This window comes from Giraffa tippelskirchi, chromosome X (genome assembly GCF_054371585.1).
Source record: "Giraffa tippelskirchi isolate mGirTip1 chromosome X, T2T-mGirTip1v1.2.pri, whole genome shotgun sequence".
In the NCBI taxonomy this organism is placed as follows: domain Eukaryota; kingdom Metazoa; phylum Chordata; class Mammalia; order Artiodactyla; family Giraffidae; genus Giraffa; species Giraffa tippelskirchi.
Window position 1 is genome coordinate 88566487 of NC_137289.1, and position 13018 is coordinate 88579504.

The 13018-nt window shown below is 35.8% G+C and overlaps 1 protein-coding gene across 20 annotated transcripts in view; it reads left to right on the forward strand.

Annotated features, from left to right (window-relative positions):
- The window catches only part of TEX11 (testis expressed 11), a 196489-nt gene that overhangs the window by 124965 nt on the left and 58506 nt on the right, over positions 1 to 13018 (forward strand). For all 20 annotated transcript variants that reach the window (XR_014075955.1, XR_014075957.1, XR_014075951.1 and 17 more), the window contains 5 exons: positions 3301 to 3386; positions 5955 to 6011; positions 9621 to 9661; positions 11116 to 11202; positions 12588 to 12658. Coding sequence is in view for 10 of the 20 variants with exons in the window: in XM_081566316.1 (XP_081422442.1) it covers positions 3301 to 3386; positions 5955 to 6011; positions 9621 to 9661; positions 11116 to 11202; positions 12588 to 12658 (342 nt within the window). In the remaining 10 variants the exon portion in view is untranslated. The remainder of the gene's footprint in view (positions 1 to 3300; positions 3387 to 5954; positions 6012 to 9620; positions 9662 to 11115; positions 11203 to 12587; positions 12659 to 13018) is intronic.

The following is a 13018-nucleotide window of genomic DNA, read 5'->3' on the forward strand; positions in this document are numbered from 1 at the left end:
AAAGAGAGACAGAGAGAAAGGCATGGGGACCTAAGCCTCTGATGGAGGAAGGGTGCTTTAATGATCTTTTTATGAGTATATATATGCTGTGTTACAAGACATTTCTTTTGACAATAATAAAGGTCAGAAAACCAAATGTACAGCAACTGTTACCAAGGGAACAAGGGAATAATAATAGTCACAAGGTCAGGAGACAAACTATATCTCAAGAAAGAGGATGGAGACTCACTAGTTTTGCCTAAGGAGAATGTTTACTGAAGGAGACCCGAGCCCGTCTCATTCCAGGACCTCTGTCCTGGGAACAGTGTGCCATTCCACTTGATAAGGAACAGAGGTTTTATGAGAAACAGCACATAGGAATCCTGTTAAACATTCCCTGACAATTCGAGGATTCATGAGAAACAGGACGTAGAAATCCTCTTGTTAAACATCCCCTGAAAGGACACGACTGAGCAACTGAACTGAACTGAGAGGAACCAGTAAAGGGTAATTAATGAAAGAGAACAATCCATGAGGTAGGAGGAAACAAGGATGGTGTGGTGTCTTAGAAGCCAGCTCTGTTTCAAGGAGGAAAGAGTGATTAACTACGTTGAATGTTGCTGATATGTCAAATACAATGAGGACTGAGAATTGACCATTGGAATTTATAATATGTTGGTCGTTGGTGAGCTTGACAAGAGCAGTTTTGGTCGAGGTAGGACAAATGCCTGATTACAGTAGGCTCAAGAGAGAATTGAAGGAAAGAAACTGGATGCAATAAGTATAGATAATTCTGTAGAAAAGTTTACTACATATCTTCTTCCAGTGGAAGATTATTTACCAATAAGATGGAAAGAGCTACTTACCCATGCTGCGACATGAATGAATGTCAAAAACATTATACCAGGTAAAAGAATCTAGATACAGAAGACTATACAGTGTTGATCTCATTTTTATGAATTTCCCAGAGGAGATAAGAGAATATAGAGAAAGCACATCAGTGGTTGCATGGGACTGAGGGGGTGGGAGTGGAGATTATAAATGAGAAGGAGGGAAGTTTTTGGTGCAATAGAAATCTTCTAAAATTGTGTTGTGGTGACGGTTGCACAGTTCTTCATATTTACTAAAATAATTGAATTATACACTTTAACAATGAAAAAAAAAGTTTACTACAAAGGGAAGAAAGGAAGTTGGCAAGAAAAATAAAAGAAGCTGGGCGGTAGCTGGTGAGAGAAATAGGATAAAGAGGTTTGTTTATTTCCTTGAAATGGGATGAATGAGAATGGTTATATACTGATAGGAATGACCCAGTTAGAGAACAAAAGTTGGCAATGTTAGAAAAATGAAAATTGTTAGACTAATGTCATTAAACAGTAATGGACACAAGTATATAATTTTAGGGATTGGCTCTAGGAAGAAAAGCTGGCTTAAAACTCAGCATTCAAAAAAAATAAGATCATGGCATCCAGTCCCATCACTTCATGACAAATAGAAGGGGAAAATGTGGAAATAGTGACAGATTTAATTTTCTTGGGCTCCAAAGAAACTGGATGCTAACTGCAACCATGAAATTAAAAGACACTTTCTCTTTGGAAGAAAAGCTATGACAAACCTAGGTTGTATATTAAAAAGCAGCGACATCACTTTTCCAATGAAGGTCCATATAGTCAATCTGTGGTTTTTCCAGTAGTCATGTATGGATGTAAGTTGGACCATAAAGAAGGGTGAGTGCTGAAGAATTGATGCTTTTGAACTGTTGTGTTGGAGAAGACTCTTGAGAGTCCCTTGGACTGCAAGAAGATCAAACCAGTCCATCCTAAAGGAAATCAACCCTGAATATTCATTGGAAGGACTGATGATGAAGCTCCAATACTTTGGCCAACTGATTGGAAAAGACCCTGATGCTAGGAAAGATTGAAGGCAAAAGGAGAAGTGGGGAGGCAGAGCATGAAGTGGTTAGACAGCATCACTGACTCAGTGGACATGAGTTTGAGCAAACTTGGGGAGATAGTGAAGGACAGGGAAGCCTGGCTTGCTGCAGTCCATGGGGTTGCAAAGAGTTGGACACGACTTAGCAACTGAACAACAACAAGTAGGAAGAAACATGGATAGTTCATTTATGATAACAGTTGAGAAGGCAGAGTATGTGGGTGTGGTTCCTGGTGTGTGAGTAGATGTGGTAGTGGGAATCTATGGGACTTCTTTTCCTGACTACTTCACTTTTCTCAATGATGTGGGAAACAAGGTCATCACCCTAGAGTAAGAATAGGAGAGGAGGTGTTGGGGACTTGAGAAAAGAGGACAAGATGTCAACTAATCATCCAGAAAATCAAAAAAGTGAATGGCAAGGGTATGTGGTATGCTTGCCTTGTAGCAGTAAGGTCCATTTGATGAAATTTTAAAATAAATAGTTGTACAGGTTTTTATCCGGCTAGTTTCAGCTGCATGTATGCAGGCACAAAAGTGACTAGAAAGTTGAATTTAACCAGGCTTGGGGTTGCTGGCATGACTTAGTGACTGAACAACAACAACAACATAGTTTTGCCAGATGAACACAATGAAGCAAAAGAGGGGCAGGAAAATCAAGAAAGAAGGAAATGGTTATAATGAATCCCCATGGAATTTAAACTTGATACAGAGGAGGAATTCAAAGGGATTAGGAATGGTGAAATGTTAGTAGTGTTAGTGTATTGGCGATCTTAATGCAGTTGAAGGATTACTGGAGTGATAAAAGGAGTGAATTAGAAAGGTTTGTTGTTAAGTCAAAAAAGAGTTGTATCTGACTCGTGCGACCCCATGGACTGTAGCCCACCAGGTTCCTCTGACCATGGGACTTCCCAGGCAAGAATACTGGAGTGGGTTGCCATTTTTTTCTCCAGGGGATCTTACTGACCCAGGGATCAATCCTGTGTCTCCTGCATTGGCAGGTGGATTCTTTACCACTGAGCCACGTGGGAAACCCTTATGTGGATTAGGATGCTGGAAATGAGGGTGATCTCAGAGTCTGGGGTTCTTTTAGTTACCGCTGATAAACAGGAATAAAGAACACAGTAAGATTAGTCCTAGTGGAATCAAGGCAGTGTTGGCAAGGCTATGAGTGTTTGTGGATAGAGAGGAGTGGTTTTCTGGGGCCAATATGAACCTGTTTAGTAAAAATTTTTTCAATGAGTAATCCTTCTACCATCTTGCAGCAACTCTTTTGAGAATACAAAACAGACAAGTTTAGATTTTTTTCTTGTCCTTAATGGGCAGGAATATAGACAGTATTTTGTAAGTATCATTTTGAAATGTAATTTAACATGTTATATTTTTCCTTTTTAGAATGGCCAACAAATTGTAGCGGTAAAAGCTTTGGAAAGTTTAATTAAATATTCGAAAGAGCCGCAACAAGTTCTTACAGCTTTAAAGTAAGTAATCCATATCCTGTGGATGTAAAAGCATTTCCTCTATACATGTTACTCTTGGTCTATAAATTTTGCTGTAATAGTACTGCTGGCCTCAGGCTGAAACAGTGCCTGCAATACCAAGTGGTTTTTTTCCCCCCCCAGCTTTATTGAGATATAACTCACAAATGGTGGTATTTTGTAAGTTTAAGGTGTGTAACTTGGTGACGTAATACACATTCATATTATGAAATGGTTAGCACAATAAGATTACATCCGTCACCTCACAAAATACTGCACTGTATGTGGAGAGAACATTTAAGATTTACTCTCTTAGCAACCTCCAGGTATATAATACAGTGTGGTTAACTACAGTCACCATGCTGTACATTAGATCTCTGGGTTGTATTCAACTTATAACTGGAAGTTTATACCTTTTGACCAACATCTCTCCATTTTCCCCACCCACAGGCCCTAACAAACATCATTCTGCTCTGTTTCTGTGTGTTTGGATTTTCTTCCTTTTTTTTGTTATTTTTTTTCTTTCTTCTTTTTAGAGATTCCACATATAAGGGAGATAATCCAGTACTTGTCTTTCTTTGTCTGACTTATTTCACTAGTACAATGCCTTCAAGGTCTGTCCGTGTTGTCACAAAAGGCAGGATTTTCTTTTATTTAGTTAAATAATATTCCTGTGTGTGCGTGCAAGTACACATACTACATTTTCTTTATTCCTCCATTGATGGACACTTAAGGTTGTCTCCATTTCTTAGCTGTATAATGCAAATACATTTCTTAGCAAATAATGCTATAGTGAACATGGAGGTGCAGATATTTCTTCAAGACACTGATTTCCTTTCTTTTAGATACATACCCCAAAGTTGGGTTGCTGAATTGTATAGCAGTTGTATTTTTAATTTCTGAGGAACCTCCATGCTCTTTTTCCACAGTGGCTGTACCAGCTTCCATTCCCATCAACAATGCATGAAGGCTTCCTTTTCTATACAAAATTTATTATCTCTTATTTTTTGATAATAGCCATTCTAACAGGTGTGAGGTGATATTTCACTGTGGTTTTGATTTGCATTTCCCTGATGATTATAATGTTGAGCATCTTTTCATATACCTGTTGGCCATTTGGAGGTCTTCTTTGGAAAAATATCTATACAGGGCTTCTGCCCATGTTAAAATAAGATTGTTTTTTGCAGTTGAGCTGTAGGAGTTCCTTATATATTTTAGATATTAACCTCTTATCAGATGTATTATTTTCAGATATTTTCTCCCATTCCATTAGTTGCCTTTTCATTTTTTTGATAGTTTCCTTTGCTATGCAGAAGATTTTTACTGTTATTTAGCCCCACTTACTCATTTTAACTCATTTTTGCTTTTGTTACTTGTGCTTTGGGTGTCATATCCAAAAAGTCATTATCAAGGAGTTTTTCCCTGTGTTTTCTTCCAAGAGTTTTATGCTTCTAAGTTTTTTTTTTAATTTATTTGTTTTTTAATCGGTTTTGAGTCTTACATTTAAGTCTTTAATCCATTTTTATCTATGTTTTCTGTGTAGTGGGCTCTCTATTCCATTGGTCTATGTGACTATTCTTATGCCAGTACCATGCTGTTTTGATTACTATAGCTTTGTAGTATAGTTTGAAAACAAATGTGATGGCTCTAGCTTTCTTCTTCTTTTTCAAGCTTGCTTTGGTTGTTCAGGGTCTTTTGTGGTTCCGTATGAATTTCAGGATTTTTTTCTCTTATTTCTGTGAAAAATGCTATTGGAAATTTTGTAAGAATGCTTAAAGTAAAAAAAAACATATCAGTTAAATCTAATCTTTTCTTTATCTCGTTCTATGAAGGAAAATGGTTTATCAAAAGGGAACTTTTACATACAATAATGAGGCAGAGGAGGCTGAGGTAATGGGAACCCCTAATGATGTAACTGAGAATATGCCAGTGGAAAAACTGGAAACCAGAGGGTTCTGTAGTGATTATCCTGTTGGTCAACTATACTTGAGTCCACTCTTCTGAAGGGAAATGGAATCACAGATATAATAATATCAGAAGGAGTCTTGAGATACTTGCATATGTTTAGTCAGATAAATATCTAAAATCATCCAGGATGATTGATTGTGTTTTTTATTTTTAAAGATTTTTAAGGTTTTAAACATCACAAAATACCTTATTTTGTCAATTTGTCATCATGCTGCCAGATCCCTTCAAAAAGTACTTATCCTAGTTTATATGGAACCCAACGGCCAGTTCCAGGTTCCTTTATAGAAAGAAAAATATGAAAGACTTGTACACTATGCCTAATGTTCCAGCAGGTGATTTGGGGCAATGATATAAACTGTTGAACTATTTAAGAATGTCTAATAAGCAATGCTTTTGTTTTAAAATTGTTTTATTAAATTACTCTCCCAAAATTACAAAGTTGGTATGTTTTCATTGCAACCATTAAGACATACAAAGACGTATAAATAAAATAATTAATCTTCTTTTCCCCTCTCTTTTCTTACTTCCACCCCCTGGGGTAATCAAGATTAATAACTTGATTTCTTTCTAAGCATCACTTTTTTTTATTACTTTATCATACAGGTGTTTGCTTCATCTTTTTCTTCCAAGAGTTTGTCAAATGCCAGAATCTGAAAACAAGTAAGTCATAATTCAACAGAAATGATGTATTCACCATTAGAAAAAAAAATAGAAAAACTTCCACTAAAAACCTAATATTGAGAAATGTATAGTATAATGGGTAAAGGCAATATAGACTCTGGGGCTAGTCTTCCTGGATTTATATTTTGGCTCTGCCTCTTATTAGATATGTAACCTGGGCTTCTGTTTCCCCATCTGTAAAATGGGTGTAATAATAGTACCTACTCTATGAGGTTACTGTGATGACTTGATGAATAAATAAGTGTAAAACACTTAAAATATTGCCAGTAACATGCCCTCAGTAACATTAGCTATGATTTCATTATGATATTGCATCTGTTTTCCCCATTTATTTATTTATGGCTGCACTGGGTCCTCGTTGCTACATGCAGGCTTTCTCCAGTTGCAGTAAGCGGGGGCTACTCTCTAATTGTGGTGTAAGGGCTCTCATTGCGGTGGCTTCTCTTGTTGTGGAGTACAGACTCAGTATTATGGGCTTCAGTAGTTGTGGCACATGGCTCTAGTTGCACTGTGGCATGTGGAATCTCACTAGACCAAGGATCAAACCTGTGTCCCCTGCTTTGGGAGGCTTCTTAACCACTGGACCATCAGGGAAGTCTGTTTTTCCCTTTCTTAACAGGAGACTTACATATAGATGTATCTCGTACTTTCCCACAGAAACATAAATAACCTGATTGGTTTGTTGATTCTGATTTTCTGTCAGCTCAGCTGGGAGTATTCAGATATCTTTCTGCTCACAGTTTCTATGGTATATGATATCAAGAACTTAACAATTTGTGAAAGAATTAGGTTACCCATTTTTCATTCACAAAATTCATTTACTCCTAATAATTTAAAAGAAAACTATTCAAGATCTTGACTAGGGATGACTTTCAGAGAAATATCACTCATCTCTATTGTCTCTGCTTTAACAAAAGGTCTATAATAGTGTACCACTACTTCATTTTTGCTTTGCTTATTTGTACCTGGAGGTATAATATTTTTTCAGTTAAATTCATTGGGAACCATCTATAACTGAGATAATATTAGATTGATGACATAACTTTTTTATGATACAAATTCTACCCATATCTGTATGGTTAAGTTTTGCCTCTTCTTTACAGGTTCTATGAATCCATTTGAAGGGCACTCAAACTAAAAAAAATAAATATTGAGATAATTGGAACTTGAATAATGATCTATTTGATGATCTTAAGAAATTATTGGAACTTCCTTGGTGGTGCGTGGCTACGACTCCACATTCCTAATGCAGGGGTCCTGGTTCGATCACTGGTCAGGATACTAAATCCCACATGCCATAACTAAAAGGTCCTGCATGCTACAACTAAGACCCAGCACAGCCAAATAAATAATTAAAAAAATTTTTTTTAATTATTAACTTTAAAGCATATAATGGTAATATAGTTATGATTTTTAAAGAATCCTTTTATCTTATAGACACACCCTAAAATATTTATGGATGAAATGATGTGATGTCTGGAATTTGCTTCAAAATAATATGGCTAGGTGGAGGTATCATTGAAATAAGATTGATGATGAGTTAGTAATTATTGAAGCTAAGCCATGGATACCTGGGGGTTCATTCATCTCTTAACACATATAAACTTCTTCGAAATTTTCAACAATGAAAAGTTAAAGAATAAAATAGGAAACTCAGAGACTAAACCTTGATAGATAATAGAACATAAGAGCTCCTTGAAGGCTAGGGCCATTTATATTTATCTTTGTATCTCTGAAACCTAGGACAGTATCAGATACATAATAGTCACTCAATTTGTTTAAGTGACTAAATATCAGTTCTTTATAAGAAGATCTTGTATTGGACTTACAGGGTGCTTCATACGCCGTGTAATTGCAATGCACAGTCAGATCCCACTCATTAAAACTAATTTGAAGATAGGGAAGAAGAAAGGCATCTTGTTTAAATTAAGGACAAACTTAAATTACAGAATATTTAAAAAATATGCCTTTATTGTTTTCATGTAAATACAGTAATAAAAAACATCTACTAGCAATGTTTTCAGGTAGAGGTCAGGACCTGATTTAACAAATAGATTAGACTAATTTAGGGGAAAAAGGCCTAATTCAGTGGAAAGAGTCAGAGAATTGAGTTCTAGTTTCAGCTATTTCACTAACTTCTGATTTACTTTAGACAATAACAATTTATTTGACTTCTCTAAGCTTTATTTTCTTCACGTATTAAATAAAAGAAGATGAACTGGAAAATGTCTAAAGTTCTATCCTCTTCTAAAAATCTTATGGTTTTAAATTACTTAAGTATTAACAATTTGTGTGCTAAAGCTTTTTAAGGCAGTTTGTCTCTTAAATAGACTATTCATTCCTTTCAATATCCTCATTCTTACTTGTACTATTTATTTGGATTAATGACCCCTGATAGATTATTTTAGATGGTCACTGAATTAAATAGTGAAGAAGTCAACTTTAGCTCAGCTTAAATTCAGATTAATGAAATTTATGTTAGAAGTTGCTTTATATAAAGTAGGTGTTTATTGTTTATCCCTTAGAAAGCTGCTAGTTTTCCTGAAGCACAGTCTGCATTGTATAATACTAGACATTCTCCTGATAAGGCTAGTCTTACAGTATATTCTCCCCTACTTAGTATAAACTTCTTTAGTTGAGTTAGCCAATACTTCCATATTTAATCCTTTGTTTAAACATAATGGGATGTTTTTCTCTGTTTAAATTTATGTACTCCACCCAAGGAAACTTAGAGCTTCCCTGGTGGCTCAGATGGTAAAGAATCTGCCTGCAATGTGGGAGACCTGGGTTTGATCTCTGGGTTTGGAAGATCCTCTGGAGGAGGGCATGGCAATCCATTCTAGTATTCTTGCCTGGAGAATCCCCATGGACAGAGGAGCCTGGCAGACCACAGTCACAAAGACCATGAGGTTGCAAAGAGTCAGACACGACCGAGCAACTAAGCACAGCACACAAGGAAGCTTAACAAACGGTCAAAAGGCTTCACATTGTCATTGCATGACCTTAGACAAATCATCCCCAATTTCCAGATCTGTTTTCTCATCTATAAAATTAAGGATATGGATAAGTGATTTTTAAACTATATTCCTTAGAAACCTGGAAATTCTGTGGCACTGCCTCAGAGACTTCCAGGAACTGAGGCTCTAGGCCTCTGGCCACAAATGGTTCAACCAGAGCAGCTACACTTCTGTCTCTTCTTGTATATTAGAGTTTTATAAAATTTTATCTGAAACACAGGTTCTAGTTTCCCCTCTTCAAAAAAAAAAAGTTGAAAATCACAGAGATCACTACCTACTCTCAAATTCTATGACCCTGTAATATAAAACTGTATCAGTCATTGAAATCCTTTGCTTAAGAATAGGTGTAGAAGGGGAAGAGAGAAAAAAATATGAGGACATTGGTGCTGAGGAACAGTATTCTATAATGGGAAAAACAGTGTAACATGATAGATTGGCACCTTGAGCAACAAACTTCACAATTTTGCATTTTCTCTGAGAAGCTCTCAGGCACAAATAGAGTCTCTTTTTGATACTTTTCTGTAGTAAAGCTTTGGAACAGCAGGAAAATATTCTTTTCTTTATTTTTTAGAAAGAAAGAACTGGATAGACTTTTGGCTTACTTCAATACAGGTAAATATCTCCTTGATTATTTTCACTCTTTCATCTTGCTTCTATCCTCTATTAATATATAAATTCTCCAAGTATATTGAGCATACTGTCTCAGGCTTCATGTTTGAGTTAAGCTTCATGTTTTTACTAACATTTGTCACAGCAGTATACCTAGTTTCTTTATTCACAAGCAGAGAAAAGTTAGCTGTCACTAGCATTCATCTCCAAATGTGATTTCAGCTCTGTTTTTATTACAGTTTTTAAAAAGACATTTCTGTTCTTTCCTTCCTCCCTCCCTCCCTGCCTTACTTCTCTGTTTCCACTTGATTCTAACCTAGAAATTGAACAGGTAAAAAAGGATCAAAACAAAAATACTCTGAACCCCACTAATTTTCGTGATCTCTGCATCAAATTCAGATTGTTTACTCTGTTATTTTGAGGTTCTCCATCAATCTATACAAGTCTGTGTCATCTCCTCTGTATACTGATAATTCCTCCCTGCCCACATCATTCAGCTAACTTCCTAGCTCCATTGAATTCCTTTTTCCAACTCCATGCTTTCTTTCTTGGTATTGCTTTTGCCTAATAGGTCTTCCAATTTCTACTGCCCGTGTACCTATTTGGGCTTCCCTGGTGGCCTAGTGGTAAAGAATCTGCCTGCAGTGCAGGAGATGTGGGTTCAATCGCTGGGTCAGGAATCCCCCGGAGAAGGAAATGGCAACCCACTCCAGTATTCTTGGCTAGGAAATCCCACGGACAGAGGAGCCTGGTGGGCTACAGTCCATGGGGGTCACAAAAGAGTTGGGCATGACTTAGCGACTAAATAACAACAATGTACCAGTTTCCTTAAGTCTAAAATACACCAAAAACTCCATATCTTAGAAATTCTATCCCATTTATTGCAGTAGTTCACTTTTATACCTCAAATATCTGTCAACAGGTTGTTAAATATAACAAAGCAGTTTAGAAACCACAGCTTTTCAAAAGAGGAATGTTTACTATTGGCATTCTTATCTCTCAGAAGGGTACAAGAGTATGTAATACATGCTTTCTGATGATGACAACAGATTTTGGTTCTGTACTTTGCTTGATGTAAGAGTTCAGTAAGTAAATATTATGCCAACCTATCAGTACTCTTCCAGTCCTCAATCTTCATTTCAGTGTTTTAAATGATTATTTTTATTCTTTTTTTCCTTACACGTAAATCGTATCTTTCTACCTCAGGTGGTGAATGATTACTCTAATTAAAAATCTCTCCAAAGATGTTTGTTCTCCAAAGTTTAAATTAAGAGTTTCTAAGAGCTTGGTAATGCTTTTTGTCATTTTAATTACTTTTGGTATGCACTCATGCACACACACTGAAAAAGAACTTTCTAAATCCAGGCTCATGTCTGACTGTTTCTAAAGCAAGATTAACAACTTTGTTAGAGTATAAAGTAAAAGACCTCAATATCAGATTTTCCTGTTTGATGCAGCACTCCTGAAACTTATTCAGTTATTTGAAGGAGAAGCCTGGACTTTAGCCTCTAAGATTAACGAAGCTCAGTGGTTTCGAAAAGCAGGTAAAAGGAAATTCTGTGGCTAAGCGAAACATTGTGGGATGATAGAATCAGACAGATTCAAATTCTAGCTCTTAAATTTAAAGCTGTGGGTATAAGGATAACTTGCTTAACTTGCTTAATCTCAGTTTTACTATTTAATCTCAGTTTTACTATAAAAAATGGGGAACCTGGGACATACTATGTACTCACTGTTACTTTTCTTCATTTTTTATTGAAATTAATCTAAGAATAAAATAATGAATTAGAACTGCAGGTCCCCAAGGTTATGTGCCTAAACTTGTTCTAGAATGCCCAATTTATCTCTAAATGTGAATCATGAGAAATAAACTACATGCAACAATATGAATGAATCTCACAAAAGTTATGTTGAGCAAAAGAAGCCAGATATTACGTATATACTGCATGGATCCATTTATATACAGTAAGAAACAAAAAGCCGGCAAACTAATTTACAGTGTTAGGACTTAGGATAGTGGTTACCTTTGAAGGGAGTAGTACTTGAAGAGAGTAGGTGGGATTACTTCTGGGTTTCTGGTAATGATAAAGATCTTCTTTGACCTGGATTGGTTACACTTTATTAAAATTCATCAAGTTATACAGTTATGAGTTATGTAATTTACTTTATGTAGATTCTGTTTACAAAATTTACACTCCAGTGATAAGTAAGCAAGAGCAATTAAGCATCAGTGTCATAAGGTTAACTGGTTCTTCATGAACCTTTTTCTGCTCTATGGGGTTTACTGGGTCTCTAGGAGAAAAGGGAATAAATATAGCAATCTGGCTTCTGGGAAACTTATGTGTATAATGAAAAATAGAAAACATTTAAATTATAGAAAGATTTAATGACTTTGATGTTTTGGAAGTTTGAAAAATTGTTTCTCAGTACTTGTTTTGCTGAATTTTAATTTTGATTTTTCAAGGTAAAGATCATGCTGAATGTTGACTAATGGGGATGTCCACAGCTCTATGAAAGATGTGAATCTTTCCATCAGTTTTCCTCAAACTTTGATTCTAATATATCTGTTCTTTGCTGAATTTTAACTTTCTTTCACCAAGTAAAGTTAGTGAGCTCTTCAATGTGATCCTCATTTTTTAGATGGATTCGTGTCAACTAAGAATTTATTGTATATCCCTGATTTAAAAAAAATTCAGCGCTATTGCCATTAGTCATTGTCCTAGAATTAAAGATTGGAAGTGATAGAAGTCTCTAAGTTTACCTGAAAAAATTTCCCTAAAAACCTAAAGTTAGCTTTTTTTAACCCTTGATAAACCCCATATTAGTATGTTAATATTAAGGATGTGGAGATTATAAATCTGTGGAGATTATAATGGTACAGATTAAGCAGTGAATTTTCATAATTATGTTATTTCATGTTAATATTCAGCTTGGAACGTGGCTGTGCTATGTGTGAAAGATCCACTGTCAATGAGAGAGTTTTTTGTACTTTCTTATAAGGTAAGTCTCTTCTAACAAGTATCTCATGTATGAACCACAACAAGGATATGACCACTATGGCTATAGTCAAGGACTAAGTATAGAGTGAGATTGGCTTTTAATCTAGGAACTCTTAATACACGTTTAATCTGGAATGACCTAAGGAGAAACTGATCCCTAGAGGATATAATATGAAAATATGAGGTAGGTCTCCCCATACCACAGTAACACAAACAACCATCCTGGAGCGTAAAGTTCTACCATAAGAGAATTACTCCTTTATCTTTGAAGGAATTTCAGTCTCTCAAAGTCCTATATAAAAATATAACTATTTTTAGAAGGAAATACTCTAAGAAGTTGTAAGTTACCGAAACATTAGGA